Consider the following 22,723-nt stretch of genomic DNA (forward strand, 5'->3'; position numbering starts at 1 on the left):
GCCCGCTGATGATGCCTCCCGGGTCGTCTGCTGTAAGGATGTCTCCAGGGTCCTGCTCCTCCAGTCTGCTGCTTCCGAGTAGTCCACGTCTGCCAGGGCCACGTCCGTCCTGATGTCGTCCCCTGGTCCTAGTAGGTGGTTTCCCCGCCGCACACTGGCTCCCGTGGTACGAGCTGTCCCCCTTTTCTCCCAGGCAGACGGCATAAGAGGTCCGCTGGGTCACTCGGTCGGGGTCGGAGAGCCTGGGGTTGAGCCACTTTGTCCTGATGACTTTCAGCCAGACGAACTCTGCTGTCGGCCTCGTGCTTCTCGGGTCCCCCTTTTGGCGCCAGCGACCTGTGTGGAGAAATCTGATACAACTCCCTCAAGCCTACGCTCAGCTGTTTTGCCCCACTTGGAGCCTCTTGGTGGGGTGTCTTGAAACAACAGCTGTCTGTGAACAGGTTTTCCAAATTAATTGTAGACCTCCTATCTGCCAGTGCAGCTTCAGAATCTTAATACTTGGACTGTGCCAACTAAATAAGAACCTCAACATCTTTAGGTAAACTAAATAACATATTTCAATAGCTCTGAATTTCTGACAAGCATCCGTGTTTATTTTTAAATGAGATCCCATTTAAAATCCAAATATAATATGAACTGCTAATGTTTCTGTAAGGAAACACACTAATGTTATGGATTCAAAAACAACCAAAATCACGATGCTAACAAAGTGAATGATTTCCTGGTGATACTGCTTTTACCTGTCAGTGCTTAGATATTATCACGCTGAAAAAATGAATACAGAATTCCAACAAACTGTCATCAAATGTCTTTCTATTATAAATTTAGATGAAATGTATATCCCCATAATGACCTAAACAATAAAGTCTATGGCTTTTACTTCTTTACCAGGCTAGTTACATGATGTTGTCTAAATTAAATTCTGTCTCAATACACTACTATGTTTTAGCTTTAACTGTAATATGTTCTTTCTACATTTCAAACCTCAGTTACTCTAATGTTAAAATGTTACAAAATGGTTTCATTATCACAGGTCAACTTCTTCGGTTTCACAGTAGCCCCTTGGCCACTGCTTCTGTGTTACCTGTTATAATTCAAATCAATATTTAGAAATATCTCAACATTCATCAAACAGTATCTTATCCCCAGATATGGAGCAGGTTAATTACATTCAATGCTCAGTTTGAACATCTGGGTTGGGGCGGAAGGTTTCTGTCAATCCTTAAAAGAAAAATTTAAATTGTGAATTTTACAGCCATGTTGACATTTATACATTATACTCACTCCCCCCTTTTTACACATGAAATCATGTGTAACAAAACCCTGTAATGGGAGGGGAACAAAAACTGTCAGGTAATTGGTTAGGGACATAACGAACATTATTATCATTATTTCCACAGTGAACACTTCAGTGAAAAGAAGTGTTCCTCTCCGTCCTTCAGGCCTAAAAGAAACAGAATCTTCAGCTTTTAGTTTTACATTTGCAAACCACCAACTCATGTGAGAGTAAAATATCACATGTGCGGTTTCCCCTTTTTGTGGAATTTTTAGGAAACCTCTCGTTTCCCTTGGAGCTCCAAAATAATATGTTAGTCCAAAAACATGCTTGGTTAGTTATTGTTTTAGAATCATGCAGTTACACTGATCACATGCCGGCATTCATTCCCACTCACACTGTCTGGTTGTAAAGTCAAGTTTGGTCAGGTTCACCCCAGAGTCAGTCATCCACAGTGCCTTGTCAAGTTACACTGTCGGTCAGGGTCAAAGGTCAGTTGGTCTCCGTCTTTTTTGGCCATGTGTCGTGCTCTGCAGAGACTTTGACATTTCAGCATAGGCCAGTATCCTTTGTCTACAAAAATATGTCACGATTTCAACTATAATTTTCAAGATGATTCTCACTTGTCATTGGGACTTCTGCCTCCCACTTTTCCTGAAACTTGGTACAAAACTCACTTCCTTCGAGTACCACTACTACTGCAATCCAATTACACCTAATTAGTATTAAAATGTCTAATGATCTATTTCAGAAACTTGTGTACATAACTATTATCTTGAGTCAAAACATTACTAGGATCTGTGTCGCTCTGCATTTCATAGCTCATTATAATTCTGGTCTACTTAAAAAACGATGTTAAACTCTTTAGCAGTGTGTGGAACCTTGGGTGTCCGAACATGCAACAATTACTCCCTCCTTTATCAAGGATTTAAAACCGAAGTCTGGTAATAACTATGCCACAATGGTGAAATCAACACTTTAGATTGGAATTTAATATGTGGCTTGGCACTAGCCATTAATACAAACAAAGATTTGTCCTATAGAGTGGTTCCTAAAACTATCCTTTTAATGGTGATCAATATTGTAACCAATGAGATCACTACTTTATTCACACGTGAATAAAAATGTCTTAAAGAATGAATTGTTAACCTGATGAAAATATTGAAGAATATGGTTATACTCTGTCAGTGTGTTTTAGGATGATTATCATTTTACTTTAATATTTTCCTCTTTACTGCTATTTTTAATTTACCAAATGATTAATAAATCCTTCTGTCTTTACGTATTTATGAAGTTAATTCAAGTTATTCAAATGTGCGTTTCGTGAATAAGTGTGTTTATGTGTAACTCACTCATTCCCGTTCTCCTTTCCTCCTCCCCTGGTTTTCTCAAGCCGTGACCCCGGCCTCCTCACTTCTAATCGACCATGCCAACTCCTCTGATTCTGTCTTCTCTTCAGTCCATCAGCTGTTGAATCCATCCACTGTAACTTTTGTAGGCAGCCATTGGCCCAGTTACATCTACAGCCCCATCATGCCACTGTTGTTGCACTCCTCCTTTACAGTCTCTCTGCTGTTTTTATGGAGGGCGGATTCTGCTCTCATGTCTATTGTGCCAAATCTCGCGGCGCAGTTTGGAACTTCATGTCCTGTTTGAGGGACCGATGAGAGTTTGCCTCTTTGTCAGCATGCTGGTTTGGTTCTGGATGCCACAGGTGGAGATAGTTCTGGCTGCAGTCTTGATGTAGTCTTGTTGTTGTTGTTGTTGGTTCAGCTCTGGTTCTCTGTCTGTACGATGGAGAAGGAGGAGTCTCCTGTTGGGTTAGGTCTCGTTGTCTGCTTGGAGGGTCGGGATCAAAGCCTTTCTAACTCAGAGGGGGAGTCCAGGTCTCGGTACACATTACCTATAAGAAGTCTAGCACACTGATGTTAAATAAATCCAACCCTTTCCACTCTGTGTCTTTCTAATCATACTATCTGTCTTAGTTGTTAAATGCCATGTAAACAACATAATTAATGTCTACTTATGATATTACAAAAACTCACTCCAAAAATTGTTTCATCCATTGTTACATATTTACCCAACACAACTCTGAAATACTTACATGTTTCCAGCATCACATATTCCACACACTATGAAAGAACATCTCCATATCTTCTCTCATTTTAAATCCCACTGTTACTTCGAACAATAGTAAACCTGCAGAGCACACCAATCGGATCACAGTAATGAAATTTGAATCAAGTGTAGGCCTATGTCTTCTTTCTGAACATTTATTTATATTGTCTAAATTCCTTGTCTATGATGTGCAAACAGTTCGAGTGTAAAATGTGTTTTGCACAATGTATTTACACTCTACCGATTCTTGAGTTTACTCATCTCCTGGTGCTGTCGTTGTAAAAAATGTTCAATCCCTTATTGTTTTGTACCAGTTTTAGCTCGCAGAAGTTTCAAGGGTGTGATACCCCCTTTCAGCCACTAGATGGCAGCAGCAGAAGTTTCAAGGGTGTGATACCCCCTTTCAGCCACTAGATGGCAGCAGCAGAAGTTTCAAGGGTGTGATACCCCCTTTCAGCCACTAGATGGCAGCAGCAGAAGTTTCCAGACAAAGGGAAACGCTCTCCCTTGGTTTAATATATAACAGACCTCTGGCTTTAAGCTTTTAGCATTGGTCTGTTATTTAAACCCCAGTTTTAAACGGCGACTCGATCTGATATATCGAGTTTCCAGGTTTTGTCGTGCAGGAATCAAACCTCGCATTCACACAAACTGCACCATCTCCACGCCACTCAGGAATAATCTACCTGCAGATCCACGTCAAACTGCTCTATTTTACGTTACGCAGGACTTTCGTCTACCTGTCGATCAACGTTTACGTTTTGTATATAACTTTCCTAACATAGTAAAATATGCGTTGTATATTCCATTTAAACTATAAAAACACTCTGAAACGCCTACAGACAATCCTAAAGTTTTAGCGTATCCAATTACAGACAGGCGACTTTCATCGTCTGCTTACCTTATTTGCAAAGTTGCAGAGTCCTGCTGATTGTCTGAGATGTTTGAAAGCGTCTGAATTCTTCCTCAGCTTCGTTATATCTAGACGTCGGGTCACCATTTTGTTGGAGATTTGGAGGGATAACTGATCCGCTTTTCAAATCTCCGCGCGTTCCTATGAAGCTGGTTATAATACAGGAAGGAATCCATATCTACAAAGTAACCGTTAACAATAATCTACTTTAATGGAAATATGACAATGCAATACAATCATTACAATACAACATGATATATTACAGTTATATTGTAATGCTTAAGGAGTAATGCCGGCTTACTCCTGCCCTGGTTCGCATACTGCAGAGCTACTTTCACCCGAGGGCAGCATGTGAAGAAGAGGCCGAACGCCAGGGATCCACCGGATATATACCAGAGTAAGAAGGAGGGGTTTGGTGTTAGGTCAGCTGGTCATCTTTTCAGGTCATCTCATTGGGAGACGCAACGCTGGCCAGCAGGAAACCAAACAGGCTCACTTTACAACAAAAGGTCTCAAGGCCTGCATACCTACACCTCCCCCACAGAGCAATAAAACCCTGTTTACTCCAACCAGCCCAGAATGTTTATAGCCATTTGTAGTCCTTACATTTATGAAAGGATAAAACAGAGAAATCAATATAAAACACAAACACAGGGATTGTTTGAACAGTATTCACTTAACTGCTACTGTTGATAACCACCAGAGAAACCCAAGGGACCTCTCTTAATATTACAACCACTGTAGCTCGTTCTAAGTTGAATGCAAATCAGGACATGCTCTCACCTTCCCCCATCTTCCTTTGTCCTCAAAAACACATGTCAACAGGCCCCAAATGCAGCTCACAGTTTTACCCAAATTATTCCCATTTTAAGCTTATCCATAGTTTGCTAACATGAATAAATACAAATATAACTCTACAGCTCTTAACCTTTTATTTTACCATATTTTATTCAATATGCTCCTTTAGATATTTTTGTATTTGTTTTATTATTTTCTCCTTATAGCTTTGTGAAGCACGTTGAGATGACGTTGTTTTTAAAGTGTGCTATATAAATCCAATGTATTATTCATTATTTATTTCTCTATATATTTTTATGAATTTATATTTTGGAAGACATTTGATATGATGTCATTCAAACTATAGACTTTCTCCTTTAAATGTGAAGCATTGGGTGTACAATGAAGTGATACAATATCACCACCTAATGTTGAAGTGTTAATAACACAGCAGATTGTTTCTCACAATGTGACCCTGCCTGTGTGTGTGAGTTTGTGTGTGTGTGTGTGTGTGTGTGTGTGTGTTTTTGTGTGTGTTTTGTGTGTGTTTTTGTGTGTGTTTTGTGTGTGTGCACTGCTGCCCACATGAGAAGAGTGACCTTTGCAACATGCTCCTCCTCACCTACTGACTATACCCGTAAGTGCTTCATGCTGGTGAAGTACTCTGTGTGTTGTCCAATAATTAACTTGTGGACTGATAAGACACAGGAGAGAGGAAGAGGTGAGGGGAAGGACAGAGAGAGAGAGAAGGAGAGAAACATATCAGATAGAGAAGTAAGATCAGCCGAGAAAAGGGAAGGAAGTTGACTCAGCAGTTGCAGTGTGAGGTGAAAAGAGGAAGAGGAAAGCTGTGAGAGTGTGTGAGTGTCACTCTGCTGACCTGCTCCTGCCGTGGTAAACGTCTCCATGGAGGAGCCTCAGGTGTCCCGGTACATAGAGCTGTGTGACGGCTCACTGATGCCAGCGCTGGGGCTCGGGACCTGGAAGGTAGACTGAGCACATTTCTGTATTGTCACTGTCAACAATCCAGCTGGACTGAGTTTGTTTATTTGCAAACAGTTTGTGAGTAGTGCTCCATTATGTGTTGGTAACACGTGCAGAATTGGTGAAAGATATTATAAAAGGAGATAAAACCTGGGGAGATAATTGGAGAGAAAATACTTGCTTTAAGTCAAATGTATTTTCTAGAAAACAACAGACTTAAACAAAAGTGCTTTAAGGCCCTGACACACCAAGCCGATTTCAACCGTCGATAGATGTCTGGCCGTCGATGAGCGTCCTGTTGCTCTACTCAGATTAGTGTGTCCCGCACAAGCGGCAAACTCTGGGGAAGAGCCGGGACCCCAATACGGAAGTGCCACACACTGCAGTTCATCTAGTGGCCAGTAGGAGCAGTCTGCAGAAGGGAGCAATTTCCATAGACCCCCATGTTAAAATGCCCAACTTTACAGCAGAAATAAACATGTTTACATCGTGGTTAAAAAAAAACATATTCTCTGTATAGTTAGATTCCCCCTTCATGACTACTGTGTGGGGGGTGCATTTTTTCTCAACTCATCTGTTTAATTAATATTAAGCCTTAAAGTTATGCATATATTAGGGCGTGATCACATTAAGTGACAGCTCTGTCAAGTGACTGCTGCTGCTAGCTTCTTGTCTCTCTGCTACCTGCTCCGTGAAGCTACAGGGACTCTGCCTGCTCAGTTCATCCAGGGAACACAACTTGAAGCCGGCCGTGGTTGTTTGTTCTTCATGCTTATATATCGGACTATTGTGACTCGCTCTGCCGTTGAAACAGACGGTGCATGAATGCGGTAAGTGAAATTCGAGTACTTATTGATGTGTTTATGATTTGAATCAGCTACGTAATGAATGTTAAGGCTTGGGTTAGCGTGTAAGTGAGTGGTAGCTACATCGGTGCTAACGATGCTAATCGTAGTCTCCAAGTTAAAACCATAGACTGTATATATAAAGGTTAAAACGAAATAGACAAGTGTTAAGCATTAAGTGGGAGAACTGTAGAACAAACGGCTTCTGTTTTAGGTTATAAAATAAGGTCATCCTTGTAACTTAGAGAGATATTTTATTATGTAGGTAGGAACTGTATGCATCGCTAAGGTTAATTTAAGGGTCATTCCAGAATTGGAGGACAATTTAGACACCAACATTGTTGAAAAATGAGCCTTTTATTTTATAATTTATTTTAATGTATTTAGGAAAAACAGATAATAAACCATCAAAAAAAGTGATTTGCCCAGCTAGGCATCAAATGTATATTTTCCAATGAAGAATTACACCTGTTACTCTAATTACAGTAACAGGGTTGAAAGTAACAGGGTTGAAAATCAATGCTAATTTGAGCTTTAACCTCAGGAATTATTGCTAGATGTAGCATGTAATGCTACTTTCAAGGCAAGGACAAACTTGGATATCTAATGCAAGAAAGATAACTTTTAAATTAATATGCTTTATTCTGATAATATCAGTAACAGGGTTGAGTGGGTCAGAGTGCCACACTCTTTTAAGACTGAAAAAATTGTAAACATATGAAAAATAAAAGAGAGGACTTAGTTGTGGTCTACCCATGGCACTAGCACATGGCTTGCTGATGTCACTTCCACTGTGTCATCTGACTTACAGTTTGTTCACTTCCTCTGCCAATCTAAAAAGGTTTGGGTAACAGGGTTGAACGCATGTTGAGGGACACACCTTCTGTGCAAAATTACTGTTATTTAAAATATGTTTATGATTTAACACATTTATTACAAGAGACGTATATCAATAGAATAATACCAGAAAAAGTAAATAAAATCCCTATTTTAAATGTTATATTTGACATGCAAGTTGGTCACCAAGAAGCGGGGACAAGAGAAAAATGCCATTTTAGGGGATGTTCGGGAGCTATTTGATCATTTAAATAATATTTTGAAACCACTTTTTCTACAACTTTATATACATTTTGTCTCAAGACAAGTATGTTTAACACAACAAGTGCATGTTTTAGCATTTTGGGCATGGATTATTAGATTGTTTATATGGGGGACATGACATGTCCTCCAATTCTGGAATGACCCTTAAATTGTCTATGCTCAAGTATGTAGACAAGCTCATGTCGAAGTAGTGTGACATCAACCTCACAATAAGATGTCATATTTCAAGATGATTACTTAGATATTACAATATGTTTGGTTGAGCTGGAGTTCATTATTGAGCTTACACGTTAACGTCACAGTCATCTGAAGAACGAACCCAACCCTTGTTGTTTTTATTAATTGCATTACCAAATGGGTATCAAATAAACAGTAAGCATTGGTAACACAACTTCCAAAGTTACAGTAAAATAAAAAGGACCCTGACTCGGACAATACACAATCCAACATGTCCAACAGAAGAGAATCAGTTATATTGTTTGTACACATGGTACTTTACATATATATCTGTTTGTTTAAGGTATCCAGGTGATGCAGACAGGCTGGACCAGAGAGTGAGAGACAGAACTGGACTCCTCACAGCAGTGAACTTCAGCACAGGTACAAAGACTCTATTTGTCATACTGTACAAAGAATCAAGAAAGATATTTGTTTAAATAAATTAAGTATTGACTTGAATACACTGATATACATTCCATTAAACAATACTAAATACTAGATCACCAACACATCAGTTAAGTTGAGGGTTTTTTCCATGCAAAAGGTTACATTTAGATGTTAACAAGCAATATGATTGTGTGAAAATGAGACCTTGTGTCTCAATGAGATCTACACCTGTATAAATAAAGGCTAAAGAAATATGGTTTTGTCAGCTTTCTAATTTAATGTATTGAAGGCAAAGATATTTAACACATAGTGAGAACTGCTACTATTTATCTCTCAATATTGTCTGTAAAAAACGTGGTAAAAGTTATTCTTTCAGTGAGACAACAGAGCAAGCTTCTACAGTTGCACTACGTTTTGATAACAGTTAAATATTATTTTGATAATAACATATATTTCAATGTTGATGAGCTTCATACTGTTCATTCATAATCTGATCGTCTTTGTAGCTCACTGTTGAAATAAAAAAAAATCATTACAATTACAAAATAATTATATCTACAGCCCCTAAACACACAAACACACTGAAGTTAAAACTTCTTTGCAGCAATGTTGAGCCAATCATGAAATGAGTGAAACTGGATTCGCCTGTCAATACACTGATATTTATTGAGAGCCTCAGCGGCCGGAGAGTTCACAGCACATCACAGTTCTCCTGTAAGATACCAGCAAACTCTGCCCCAAAAGCGCCCAAGCACCCATCTATACAAAGAGAAGAGGAGGGCCCTAAAACACGCGGGTTTTCCTTTAATGCATGCCAGATGTCGAGACATAGACTCGTTGCATTGTAAACCCACATGAGCCAAGCTTTTCCCCCACAAGACATCAGATGACCTCTTGACCTGTGTCTTCCTGAGAAGCTATGGATCACATTACAGGCAGGAATACACTTCAACCATATTAAACAGATTCCCGAGGACAAATCACTAAACTCTATATACTTTAACAAGACCAAAATATTCCTTTACACACACCACTTTCATAAATAACACACTTGTTCTGCAATAATATGTTTTATGTTTCCTGTCATTTTTGTTAGGAAAGGACATGCCTGAAAGACACAACATTTTCTCCTTCTCTGAGGGTCAAGAAGAACATCCAAGAGGAACATTAAAAGCTGATGTTATGAGATTTTAAGACCAGTACAGGACATTCACTAAGAAACTACTTTTATTGTAAAAACAGTCAGCTGATCGAATGCACCTATTTCCACATCTGCACTCCATCAGCTGATTATTTCTATTTGCCTCGCTTTATGATCTTCACATCACTTGTGCCTTGTACCGCAGAGTTTGCAACGTCACAAATAAATGGGGCCAATCTTCAGTCGGATGTGAATGTGTAATCTATCATTTTCAGTAAGAATAATGGACAAAAGGAGTGCAAATACAAATACAATTTATTGAAATGTGAACCAAAACTTAATCAAACATTTTTTTAAATAAAAAGCACATATGGACAGAAGGTGTAAACCTATTAAATGTATAAGTAAACACATTTAGTCAAATAAAGTGACAGACTAGGTCTGTGCAGTTGGTATCAGCTTTGCCCAGCATGGGCTCCTCCATCAGGCCTGGTCCTCCTCGCAGAGGAAAGACCCTCAGTCCTCTCCAAACCAACAGACAGGACTTCTATCACACGGAGGTTTCTCCCTGAAGTCTCTGCAGCTCTCTGGACACCATGCTGTCTCAATCCGTCCACACTGAATATGAGAGGGGAAAATGAAAATAATAAATGCTTTAGACAATAAGAAACATAAAGTTGACTGTTGAGTTGCTCAGTTTTTTTAGATTGTCAATACTATTACTGTATAACTAATATCTCAGGTTAAGAGGCACATTCAAATAAAGATTGGTCTTTAAATACATTTTGTCTTTTGAATTGTTTGTCTAAAGTCAAGGATCTAGAACTGGTACTTAGTTTTAATGATACAGTCTGGTTATTATGCTGTTTGGAGGAGGCCTCACAGGTAAGAGCACTAACTAGCTACCATCACATGTACCTTAGCTTGACTTAAATGTATTAAACGTGTAATTAAGTGATATCAAAATATAAATAACTAATGTCATGCAAACATGAATATTTGCTTGATTCCAGTGTTGAATTTAGCACAATTACATGCAAATGTTAAGGGGTTTTAAGATTCTGAAGTATTATGCTAAAAACTCAATAACTTAGATTATTATTTAGTTGTTTTGTTGAATAGTTTCATGTCCGCTTACCTTAGAAACGTAAAATGTGACGGCAGCGTGCAGATGGGGAGCATGTTAGCTTAGCTTGGTAGCTTCAGCTATCTCTGGAACTTCCAGCTCGGTGGCAGCAGGACCCGCCTCGGCTCCGCCTCTTTGCCCTTATTTAGAGCAGGCTGGAACAGGCGGGAGTTGAACTCTGACGTCACTGTCGAGCCGTTAGTGGCCGACTCCGCCTACTAAGGGCTTCTCGGCAACTCTGCAGAATCCTATGGGTGACGTCACGGACCCTATGTCCATTTATATATACAGTCTATGGTCCCGCACCGTCGTGTCTTTTCGGCCGTGTCGACCACCTTGTTGAATCGGCAGCGGAGGCTGTCGGCAAAATAAATCACTCTGATTGGCTGTTCACAGTGGCGTAACAAGGTTGTGATTGGCCCCCGTGCAAATATTGTTTTGGCCCCCATCGCCCCAAACATAAGCGCACACTGATGCGCTCAAACACGCACGGACATACACAACCACTCAGAAGCGCCACATGTAGGCTATCAACAACAACCTGCCCGGGCCTCAGACCACCACAGCCTGACAACGGCACAGCGAACTAAGAAGAGGATTAAACCTGTTCCCTTGATGGGGGGGCGTTTTATGCCGTGTTATGCATGCCCACCGAGAGATGCATGCACCTCGCGGGAGCGCGCACAGCGTAAAGCAAAACCTCCCAGACATGTATTGATCTGTACGGCAAAGTACGGTTTGGAAACTATATCATTTTCTTTTGGAGGGCATGCATAACACCAGAGCCTCGCTGCGGGGAAACTTTGGCGCTGTTCCCGAGTTTGTTCTAATCTGTCAAAATGACAGATTGATTTCAGATTTTTTTTCTCTTTATTATTCAATATCGCGATAAATACCGTACCGTGGACATGTTATCGCGATATTATCGTACCGTGAATTTTTGGTATCGTTACATCCCTATTTGCAGTACATTATAAATGCAAGCTATTATATTTTTATAATGCTGCCGAACTTGCTGCTGCTAGCTACAGTACAGTACAGGTTGATTAAACGGTTCGCTGGTCACGCAAGGTATCACATGACATGAAAGGGAGCAAGGTCATTGGACAGACACATTACTAATTAATTTAGGTTGCTTAGTTACTTTGAAGACTGCGTGAACCGGTCAATGCCATTGGGGCCCCACATTTTTTGGGCCGCTGGCCGGCTCTGGACCCCGGCTGCACCGTCGATAGTTACACCACTGGCTGTTCAGTTTAGCGAAACACTATTTGCCTGAATGGGAGTGGAGCAGTACAGTACTTAAGTAAATGTACTTTGTTACTGTCCACAATCTGCCTAGAAGTATTTTTAATGTTGTAGCTGTTCAAGACAGTCATTTTAAAATGAGGGTAGGAACGATAATGGCCCGGAAGACAGAGAGCTTTGCCTTCTGGCTCAGCTCTCTTTTCGTCACAACGGTGCGGTAATGCGACTGCAGTACCGCACCCGCTGCTCCGATTCTCCGGCCCATCTCACACTCCATTGTTCCCTCACTCAAGAACAAGACCCCAAGATTGGACACTTGGAGTGGACAGTCCATCGGTTTCCTGCTGAGAACCATGGCCTCAGATTTGGAGGTGCTGATCCTCATCCCAGCCGCTTCACACTCGGTTGCGAACCGATCCAGTGAGTGCTGAAGGTTGCAGACCGATGAAGCCATTAGAACCACATCATCTGCAAAAAGCAGTGGTGCAATCCTTAGTCCACCGAACTGCAGACCCCCTCCCCCACGACTACGCCTCGAAATCCGATCCATGTATATTACAAACAGGATTGGTGATGAAGCCCAGCCCTGGCGGAGGCCAACCCTCACCGGAAATGGGTCCGACTTACGGCCGAGGACCCGCACACAGCTCTCGCTTTGGGAGTACAGAGATTGGATGGCCCTGAGTAGAGACCCCCTCACCCCATACTCCCGCAGCACCTCCCACAGTAACTCCCTGGGAACTTGGTCATACGCCTTCTCCAAGTCTACAAAACACATGTAGACCGGAGAAAGCGTACTCCCAGGCCCCCTCCAGGATCCTTGCGAGAGTAAAAAGCTGATCCGTCGTTCCACGACCAGGACGGAATCCGCATTGTTCCTCCTCAATCTGAGGTTCGACAATCGGCCTGACCCTCCTTTCGAGTACCTTAGAGTAAACTTTCCCTGGGAGGCTGAATAGTGTGATGCCTCTGTAATCGGCACACACCCTCTGATCCCCCTTTTTGAAAAGGGGAACCACCACCCCACCCTTTGCCACTGTGGAGTTGTTTGACGACCTCAGTGACCTCCCCCCGGGAGATTGGTGTTGATCCCCCGTCATACTCCAGCTCTACCTCTAACATAGAGGGCGGAGTTGTCGGGTTCAGGAGTTCCTCAAGTGTTCCTTCCAACGCCCTAACACTCCATCAGTTGAGGTCAACAACGTCCCATCCTTACTGTACACAGTACATGGTTCCCTGCTTCCCCCTCCTGAGGTGTCGGACAGTTTTCCAGAACAACTTTGGTGCCGCCCCGAAAGTCCTTTTCCATGTCTTCCTCCTAACTTCTCCCCACACCCGCTGCTTTGCCTCGGCCACGGCTGAGGCTGCTGCCCTTCGGGCCTGTCGGTACCTTGCAAGTGCCTCGGGAGTCTCCCGGGATAACAAATCACTGAAGGCCTCCTTCTTCAGTCGGACGGCTTCCCTGACCACCGGTATCCACCAGGAGTTTCGAGGGTTACCGCCCCTTGAGGCACCTCAGACCTTGAGACCATAGCTCCCCGCTGCGGCTTCGGCAATAGAGGCTTTGAACACCGACCACTCTGGTTCAATGTCCCCAACCTCCACAGGAATGCCCGAAAAGCTCCGCCGGAGATGTGAGTTGAAGGCCTCCTGAACTTGGGCCTTCTCCAGACGTTCCCAGTTCACCCGAACTACACGTTTGGGCTTACCAGGTCTGTCCAGAGGCTTCCCCCGCCACTCGACCCAACTCACCACCAGATGGTGATCAGTTGACAACTCCGCCCCTCTCTTTACCCGAGTGTCCAAAACATACGGCTTCAGGTCCGATGATGCGATAACGAAATCGATCATGGATCTTCTGCCTAGGGTGCTCTGGTACCACGTACACTTATGAGCATCCTTATGATCGAACATGGTGTTTGTTATGGCCAATCTGTGACTAGCACAGAAGTCCAGTAACAAATCACCACTCCGGTTCAGATCAGGGGGCCGTTCCTCCCAATCACGCCCCTCCAAGTGTCTCCATCATTGCCCACATGTGCGTTGAAGTCTCCCAGCAAGATTAAAGAGTCCCCTTCAGGAGCCCCATAAAGGACTCTTTCCAGGGTCTCCAAGAAGGCCGTATACTCTGAACTGCTGTTTGGTGCATAAGCACACACAACAGTCAGAGTTTTCCCCCCCATAACCCAAAACCCGCAGGCGTAGGGAGGCGACCCTCTTGTCCACTGGGGTAAACTCCAACAACGAGCACCCAACCGGGCTTGTGAGTATCCCCACACCCGCCCGGCGCCTCACACCTTGAGCAACTCCGGAGAAGAATAGAGTCCAACCCCTATCCAGAAGTAAGGTTCCAGAGCCGACGCTGTGCGTAGAGGTGAGCCCAACCAGATCCAACTGGTAACGCTCCACCTCCCACACAAGCTCTGGCTCCTTCCCTCCCAGAGAGGTGACGTTCCACGTCCCTAAAGCCAGCTTCTGTCGCCCGGGTCTGGTCCGTCGAGACCCTCTGCTTTCACTGCCACCCCTTCTGGCAGCGCACCCGACCCCATCGCTGTTTTCCCGTAGGTGGTGGGCCCGCGGGAAGGAGAAGCGGAGGTGTTGCCCACGTTGCGTTTTCGGGCGGTGCCCGGCCGGGCTCCGTGGAAAGCCTCGTCGACGAGTCCCCCTTCTGGGCCTGGCTCCAGAAGGGGACCCCGGGCTTCCTCCGGGCCGGGTACCCTCACTTCGTGTGTGTCGTCTCTCATGAGGTCTTTTGAACATACATATATATATATATAGATATATATATATATATATATATATATAGATATCTATATATGATATATACTATAGATAGATATCTATCTATATATATATAGATATATCTATATATATATATATATGATATAGAAGTCTGAGATTTATATATAGAGAGAGATATATCTATAGATATGATATAGATAGTAGATAGTATAGATATAGATATATATATATAGATATCTATATTATATAATATATAATATATATATATATAGATATCTATATATATATTATAATATATCTATATATATATATATATATATAGATATTCATACTAAAAGTGCTTTACAGATATATATATATATAGATATATATATATATCTGTTAAAGCACTTTAGTATGAATTTCAAGCCTTGGTCTATGAATATATTGACTTTTAGTGCTGGACCAGGGAGACAAAGACAGTGCTCAAGTTTTACACTTTTTCAGTTTACTATATTGTCATGGCGCCATCATTTTTGTTGATTTAATAATTTAATTTGTGTCAATTACTTAGTTACAATTTTAGTTTAGTTACTTACTTTACAATTAAGCACATTTGTTTTTATTATTTAATTACATTCCTGTTATCTTAGGCCCAGGATACAGCACAGTATTGGCTGCAACACTATCACAAAATGCATTATCATATCATTATTCTTTTGGAGGGGGGCCCCAGGGGGCTCCAACACAGTGCTACATTGACATATTAGGTTGAAATAGGCATGCAATGACTCTAAATCATAATGATCACGCCACCAAATGCAGATTACAACTAAAGTAATGAGCATGTTTTGAAAATGTAAGAAGTAGAAAGTAAAGGTGTTTGTGTTAAAAATGTAAGCAGTAAAAGTAAAAGTTGTCATTAAGAAAAATAGTGGAGTAAAGTACTGATACCAGAACAATCTACCTTAAGTATATTAACTAAGTATTTGTCCTTCACTACTTCCCACCTCTGGACATTAGTTTAGTGGGCATATTACCATGAGGACCAGAGCATTTCTAAGAGCTTTGGCAGACTAGTAAAAAAAAAACACAAACAGCAGTAATGATTTCAAATGGTTTTAAGATGGCAGATAGTGGATGCGATGTGAGAGAATGAGCTGTTTATTTGAAATGTCTTCCTCCTGTAGCCCTCCCCTCTCCCCCCCTCCTCGGTGCAGGGTGCAGTGGAGGCAGCCATCGCCGCGGGTTTACCGTCACATAGACACCGCCCACAGCTACAACAACGAGGTTCACATCGGAAAGGCCCTGCGCTCCAAGATTCAGCAGGGCATCATCAGGCGCCAGGAGATGTTCATCGTCAGCAAGGTGGGGGCCAGGGGGGGCAGGGGCAAAACCAGGGGGGGGATGCAAAGCATGCTGTTCACAAAACTGATGAGTTTTTGAATGGCAAAGAGCAAAAAATTACACCTGTCCCAGCATGCACCCAAACTGAAGTTCGCACATTAGTCTAGTTGCCAGCGTAGAACCTGGAGATGTTTAGAACCCCAACGTTTTATGTTAGAAATATATAGTAGGCTACGGTCCCCGCACATAGAAACTGCCGGAGGCTAACTTGCATATGTTGGGCAATTTGCACAATTAGCATTGTAGCTTATCCAAACAATAGTTTAAAATGGCCTAGCAGATATGGACAGTTTTGGAGTGGTTTTTGTGGTTATTGAGGATGCTGAGTCAATTTCTGACACTTTCAGAATTCAAAATGGCAGTTTTAACCAGAGTGGCCATATTTGTACTCTCGGTGGGATGACTACCATAAGTAGTGTTGCAACCATTGGATATAGATGAACATTATTATCTCTACAGTGGAAAAAATGTTTTCCCAATTCAAATGATCCATTTGTCCCCTAAAACTTCAGAATCTACCCAAAATGTATCAAAATCAGCCTTCCAAGAGTAAAAATATGATTTGAAATAATAAACATCCTAAAAAGGTTCTTTGAACATCAGATTAAAACGTTTCTTTAAAACATTATTAGAACCTGTAGGTAATGTTAGCCAAAGTTGTGAGAATTTCCCCCGCTAGCTGGGTAGGCTTTAATGGTATTTAATGCTAACTAAATGCTCATTGTGCAATTTGCCCGACATATGCAAGTTAGTATCCGGCAGTTTCTATGTGCTGGGGACCCTACTAAACATTTCTAACATAAACTTTGATACTTTCTCCAAAAAACTTTTGAGTTAATAAAACTTAAACATTTAAATAATGTTGTGCATTAAATGTTTAGAATGTATTTTCCGATGTTTTTTTATTCATTTTTGTTCTGTTATTCTCCTGTTCATTATCTCTTATTGTATTTAATCTACAGCTGTGGCTTACCCATCATGCCCCAGAGGACATCCCTGTGTGCCTGGATAAGTCCCTGAAAGACCTCCAGCTGGACTACCTGGACCTGTACCTCATGCATTTTCCTGTTGGCCTAAAGGTTGAGCGTAACATTCAGAACTGTTTGTCACAATCAAAAATGTACAGCTCCTTATCCTGATGTATAGCGGAGGTCCTGAGCTGATGCTATGAAGGAAGGATTTGACCGGAGCTGGTCTGCATTTTTGGACTTTAGAGCCTTAAGATTCTGTTCCAACAAAGCTGCATTTCAAGATTCTTATTCATTAGGGGGCTGAAACCCTCCAATGAAACTCAGGCAATAGCTCTAAGACACACATGGCTGACCACATTTATTTGACTGAAAATAGGCTTAATTATGTTTTATATAGGTGATTATTACGAGCAAAGTGCTAATTATTAGCAGGTTTCACTATATGAACAACTATTTAAAATAATATATTCATATTTATTGCCAATATTTAAAATATATAAGAATGAATGCAGAGTATGCAACATTTATGGCTCTATATGTGTTTCTAAGTGTGCTTAGTCTAGTTGAAGGAGGATGCAATTACAAATCGAAAAAGCACACATGCCATATATCTTTGCCAAGAAGCATCTCTTATTACCTTTACATTTCTTTTTTTAGAAAATGGGTGATGAGCTTTTCCCGAAGAAGGATGGAAAGATGTTGACCTCTGACATCGACTATGTGGATGTGTGGAGGGGTAACAACACTCTTTCTGTTACACTTACACCGGCCCCCCCCCACAACATCCATATGCCGCTCCACACTCATCCTCACCTCACAGTCCGTCACAGAATAATTTACTATTGATATGACAGTGAAAGATAAACAAGTTTTCTCCCTGGAGGTTCATCTACACTCCTGTTAGTGTGAAACTGTAACATATCTTTATATTTGTTTCTGATAAATGGCAGGGTATTTAGAGCTCCTCATTCCCTGCTGTGTGTTGTGTTGCAGGGCATGGAGGCCCTGCAGGCCTCAGGGAAGGTGAAGAGCATCGGGGTGTCTAACTTCAGCATCCTGCAGCTGGCAGAGACTCCTGGCTCTGTGCAGGGCCCCCCCCCGCTGTCACCAGGTAATAATAATAATAATAATAATGGGTTTAATTTATAATGCACTTCATATTTGAGTTCAAATCCCAAAGTGCTACAAGCAGTGAGCATGGAACAATATAAAACAGTACACAACACGGTTTAGAATTTAATAAAAAGGCAGTAAAACAAACAATAACAAAATAAAAGGGTAGTAATAAATAAGATAAAAGATCTAGGGAAAGGCTCTATTGAACAGATGGGTTTTGAGGCCTTTTTTAAAAGCCTCCACGGTCTTTGGTGCTCTCATGTGCTCGGGGAGAGCATTCCACAGTCTGGGAGCAGCCGAGCAGAAAGCCCAGTCTCCTATAGTATGGAGCTTGGTCCTGGGGGGTTTGAGGAGGTTGGTTTTGCTGGAGCGGGAGGTCCGCAAGGAAGTATGAGGGGTGAGGAGTTCCTTGAGGTAGGGGTGGGGGGGGAGTTCCATGGATACACTGGTGGGTGAGGAAGGAGACCTTCTATTCAATCCTCAGTTCCACGGGGAGCCAGTGTAGTGTTTTAAGGATGGGGGTGATATGATCGTATTTGCGCACCCTCATCAGGATCCTAGCAGCGCTGTTCTGAATGTACTGGAGATTCTGGATGCTTTTGTTAGGGATCCCGATGAGGAGTGCATTGCAGTAGTCCAGCCTTGAGGAGACAAAGGCGTGGAGATTCCTGAGGAGAAAGAAGGAGTTCTTGCACAGCTGTTTAATATGGGCCTCAAAGGTCAGATGGGCGTCCATTTTCACACCCAGTTTGGTGACTGTTGAGGAGAGGGTAATGTCCTGGCCGGAAAAGGTGATGGTGGTGATGGTGGATGACCTAACCTGGTGTGGGGTGCCAACTATAATGGCTTCGGTCTTGGAGCTGTTCAGTTTCAGGAAGTGTTGCTTCATCCACGCCTGTATCTCCTCCAGGCAGGCAGTGGATGTGGGTGAAGGCAGGGCTGCAGAGGAGGTGAAGGCAGGGCTGCAGAGGAGGTAGGGTTGATCCTGAGGTACAGTTGGGTGTCATCAGCGTAACAAAGGAATGATTCTCCATGTCGGCTGATGATAGAGCCATGTAGAGTGTGAAGAGGGTGGGGCCAAGAACTGATCCTTGAAGGACACCACAGGTGACATCATGGGTACCCAACTCTGCCTCATCCAAGGAGACGTACTCTGTTCTCCCGGTGAGGTAAGATCTGAACCAGTCATGGGGAGAGTCAGAGAGTCCGATGGTGGAGTGGAGACGGTGGAGGAGGATGCCGTGATCGATTGTGTCGAAAGCTGCAGTGAGATAGAGGACGATGAGGAGAGAGGGAGAGCCAGCATAAGCCGTCATCAGCAGGTCGTTGGTGACCCTGACCAGGGCAGTTTCTGTGCTGTGGCCAGAGCGGAAACCAGACTGGAACTTCTCGAATATGTTGTTTGAGTTTAGATGGTCCTGGAGCTGTGCTGCAACTAGTTTTTCCAGAACCTTTGATAGAAATGGGAGGTTGGAAATTGGTCTGTAGTTGGCCAGGACTCCCGGGTCAAGGGAGAGTTTTTGTGAGACGAGGTTTGATGACAGCGGTTTTGAGGGCAGAGGGGGACATGGCCAGCCTGGAGAGAGAGGTTTACGATCTTAGTGATCATGGGGCTCATGGTACTGATGTAGGATTTCACCAGAGCTGACGGAAGGGGGTCCAGGACACAGGTGGAAGGCTTCATCCTCCTAACGATGCGCTCAACCTCTCGCTGAGTGATTGACCGAGAAACAGTGGAGAGGCGTGTGTTGTCCCAGGCTGTGGGTCAGCAGTTGGAACTGGAGGTACTGCAGAAGACTCTTATTTCCAGATGTGGAAGAAGAGATCTTGTACTTGAGTAAAAGTAGAAGTACCAGAGTGTAAGAACACTCTGTTACAAGTAAAATCCTGCAATCATATATATTGTATAGTACAAGTACTTCAAAATTGTAAATAAGTACAGTACTTGATACAGATGTTGCGCTTCATTTCAGACAGTTTGAAACGTGAGGGCCGTGATTGGCACGTGATCTGCCCTCGCTCAAGGGAAAACCTCCAGCTTGACTTGAGACCGCCCCCGTGATAAATAAATGTAATCATTATGAAGCCAGCTGCAATGGATCATTGATCCACCAGGGGGTGCAGTGGGGTTCCACACTGGAGCTCATGTGAAATAAAGTCAGATACAGTACGCTGGATGTACAGCAGAACTTTGTTAAGATCCATATGTCACGGATATCATACTCTGTGCTAAATAAGAGACATGTAATCATTTACAAAACATCACCATGTTGTTATTTAACAAAATAATGTTGTTTAGTCGAAAAAAACGAACGGGAGGAAATGCAGCCCGGCTCTCGATTTTTAATCCTAATTTAATCATCATCTTCACCACGATCATTTATGTTTATGTTCGCCGAATTGATATGAAATCACTGACACATATGAATATACTGTATTCAACTTCATTAAAACGTTAACGTGCCTAAACTCAGTAATTCACTAAACATATTTATATTTTAATGGAGCCTCGTTGGCAGATCAGGATCCCAACGCGTAGCGGAGGGATCTAGATCTGCATGAAGGTTGTTATTTTCCCCATAAGGAACAAGTCGCTGCAAATTATCCCGCTTATTACATGGCCACATTCTCAACAAAGTAACTATAAGGGAAACTTCTGTGTAGCAGCATGCAGTGGGAGTCACCGACTCAGGAAAGAGACACGGGGAGAGCAGGAGCTTGATGTCAAACACTGATGGTGTATTTGGAGCTTCGGCCGGAGGAATTCACATCACAAGTCACAGCAGCCACGATCTGACTGCACGGTAGAGTTGCCACGTCAATTCTGAAGAACTCTACCCAGACCCATGTATTTAGCTAGTTCAGAGAGCATCATCAACATGCTGCATAACAAGGATAAATCATAACACCTCTATCAGCTGACGCCAACAGGCAGGAACAGGGAGACAAGAATACTGAGAGCACAGCAGCCAAGGTTACAGGTGCCTGTGCTCAGTCAGGACAGTTTGAACTGATAAACTGGGTCAAAGTTATGGGCCTTGGAAAATATTTCCCCAACAGTAACGACATGACTCCCAATATTAATTGAAATGCTTTTATGGATTTAGAAAATGTTTTTAAATGTGTGTATGTATTGATTTAAATTGACATGCATCCGCTAAGAAAAATAGTCCGTTGTTACCGTTTTTAAACAGTCTGAATGAAACGGCAGCTCTCAGCTGTGTATTTACCATTTACCAGCAGCTCTCTCCCCCCTCCCCCCCTGATCTTTCTTCTCCAGCAGCTAAATTAACTGTAGGTTACTCTGAGTGACAAGCTTACAGTTAGTGACGTAACACCATAAAAGCTGGTGGGTTGAAAGCAATACGGGAGGTAAAAATAACTAGAATAATTGTGATTTAGTTATTGTGGCTTTTATGTTTTTAGGTATAAAATGTTATATAATTCAGGGTTCATAATTCCACCCCTTCTCTAAAAGCCTTCAACAATGACAATATTCATAGTAATTTAATAAAATCCTTTCCAACACACAATTGTAAAAAATAGCCTACTTAAGTTAAGAAATCAATCCAATATGTACATCTTCTGATATAACCAACAATACATTATAAATAGTAACATAGCGTGAACATGGCATTTCACATTTAGCTTTTGAGTGTTACTGACCTGAGATGTTTTTATTACATGAATGAAGGTGACTGAGGCTTTTTAACATAGACAGAGCACAACTGAAACATACATCTGAAAAGATGTAACACATAATACACTTTTGGGGGATGCAGCCTGGGATGTGAGGAGTGAGGGACACGGTTTGAGAACGGTGCGTGTCGCCTACTGTCCTGCCAGTGTTGGCAGGACAGGAGAGTGTGTGCACCAGTCTGGCCTTGATCTATGAATTCATGTCCTGTGACACTTACTGCTGCCCACAGCTGTTTTATAGAAGGAAACCTCCTTCACTTCATGAAAGTGTTTTAACCACACACACACACACACACACACCACACACACACACACACCACACACACACACACACACACACACACACAACACACACACACACAACACACCACACACACACACACACACACACCACACACACACACACACCACACACACACACACACCACACACACACACACACCACACACACACACACACACACACACACACACACACACACACACACACACACACACACACACACACACACACACACACACACACACACACACACCACACAAACACACACACACACACACACACACACACACACACACACACACACAACACACACACCACACCACACCCACACACACACACACACACACCACACACACACACACACACACACACACACACACACACACACA

General features: G+C 42.5%; 1 protein-coding gene across 1 annotated transcript in view; it reads left to right on the forward strand.

The window, feature by feature from the left end:
- Nucleotides 1-5,719: 5,719 nt before the first annotated feature.
- Nucleotides 5,720-22,723, forward strand: part of zgc:56622 (uncharacterized protein LOC326033 homolog) — a 40,875-nt gene continuing 23,871 nt past the window's right edge. The window contains 7 exon segments of the mRNA XM_034227069.1: nt 5,720-6,074; nt 16,050-16,109; nt 16,111-16,227; nt 17,229-17,345; nt 17,895-17,973; nt 18,232-18,302; nt 18,304-18,348. Of these exon segments, the coding sequence (XP_034082960.1) occupies nt 5,994-6,074; nt 16,050-16,109; nt 16,111-16,227; nt 17,229-17,345; nt 17,895-17,973; nt 18,232-18,302; nt 18,304-18,348 (570 nt within the window). The 5' untranslated portion in view covers nt 5,720-5,993.

Source organism: Gymnodraco acuticeps, unplaced genomic scaffold, assembly GCF_902827175.1.
Source record: "Gymnodraco acuticeps unplaced genomic scaffold, fGymAcu1.1, whole genome shotgun sequence".
NCBI lineage: Eukaryota > Metazoa > Chordata > Actinopteri > Perciformes > Bathydraconidae > Gymnodraco > Gymnodraco acuticeps.